The sequence below is a fragment of the Buceros rhinoceros genome, unplaced genomic scaffold (assembly GCF_000710305.1).
Source record: "Buceros rhinoceros silvestris isolate BGI_N320 unplaced genomic scaffold, ASM71030v1 scaffold29200, whole genome shotgun sequence".
Lineage (NCBI taxonomy): Eukaryota > Metazoa > Chordata > Aves > Bucerotiformes > Bucerotidae > Buceros > Buceros rhinoceros.
Genome location: NW_010390626.1, coordinates 4384 through 4663, shown reverse-complemented (window position 1 = coordinate 4663; position 280 = coordinate 4384). Strand labels below are relative to the sequence as shown.

General features: G+C 58.6%; 1 protein-coding gene across 1 annotated transcript in view; it reads right to left on the bottom strand.

Annotated features, from left to right (window-relative positions):
- The window catches only part of AMOTL2 (angiomotin like 2), a gene marked incomplete at its 5' end in the record, with an annotated part of 5904 nt that overhangs the window by 1244 nt on the left and 4380 nt on the right, over positions 1-280 (bottom strand). Inside the window, one exon of the mRNA XM_010138513.1 lies at positions 9-179. Within this exon, the coding sequence (XP_010136815.1) occupies positions 9-179 (171 nt within the window). The remainder of the gene's footprint in view (positions 1-8; positions 180-280) is intronic.

The window sequence follows — 280 nt, the reverse complement described above, 5'->3', positions numbered from 1 at the left end:
TGTGTTGCTGCAGCGTCCATGGCAAACTGCCGCATGGTGCACTCCTCCAGGTACTTCTGCTCCCACTTGGTCATGTCAGCCTCGAGGGCCAGGATCTTCTCCTCCTTCTCCCTCAGCTGCTCAGAGAGTGTGTGGGGGCTCAGCTCTGGCGCTCCTCCACCCATGGTGGCCGCCTGCCTCTGCAGTAGCAAAAAAACAGAACAAAAAGAGAGGATGAGGCAGTTCTGGGAGGATGCAGGACCTGCTACAGCATGCCAACACCCACCACGGTGTCCCACTG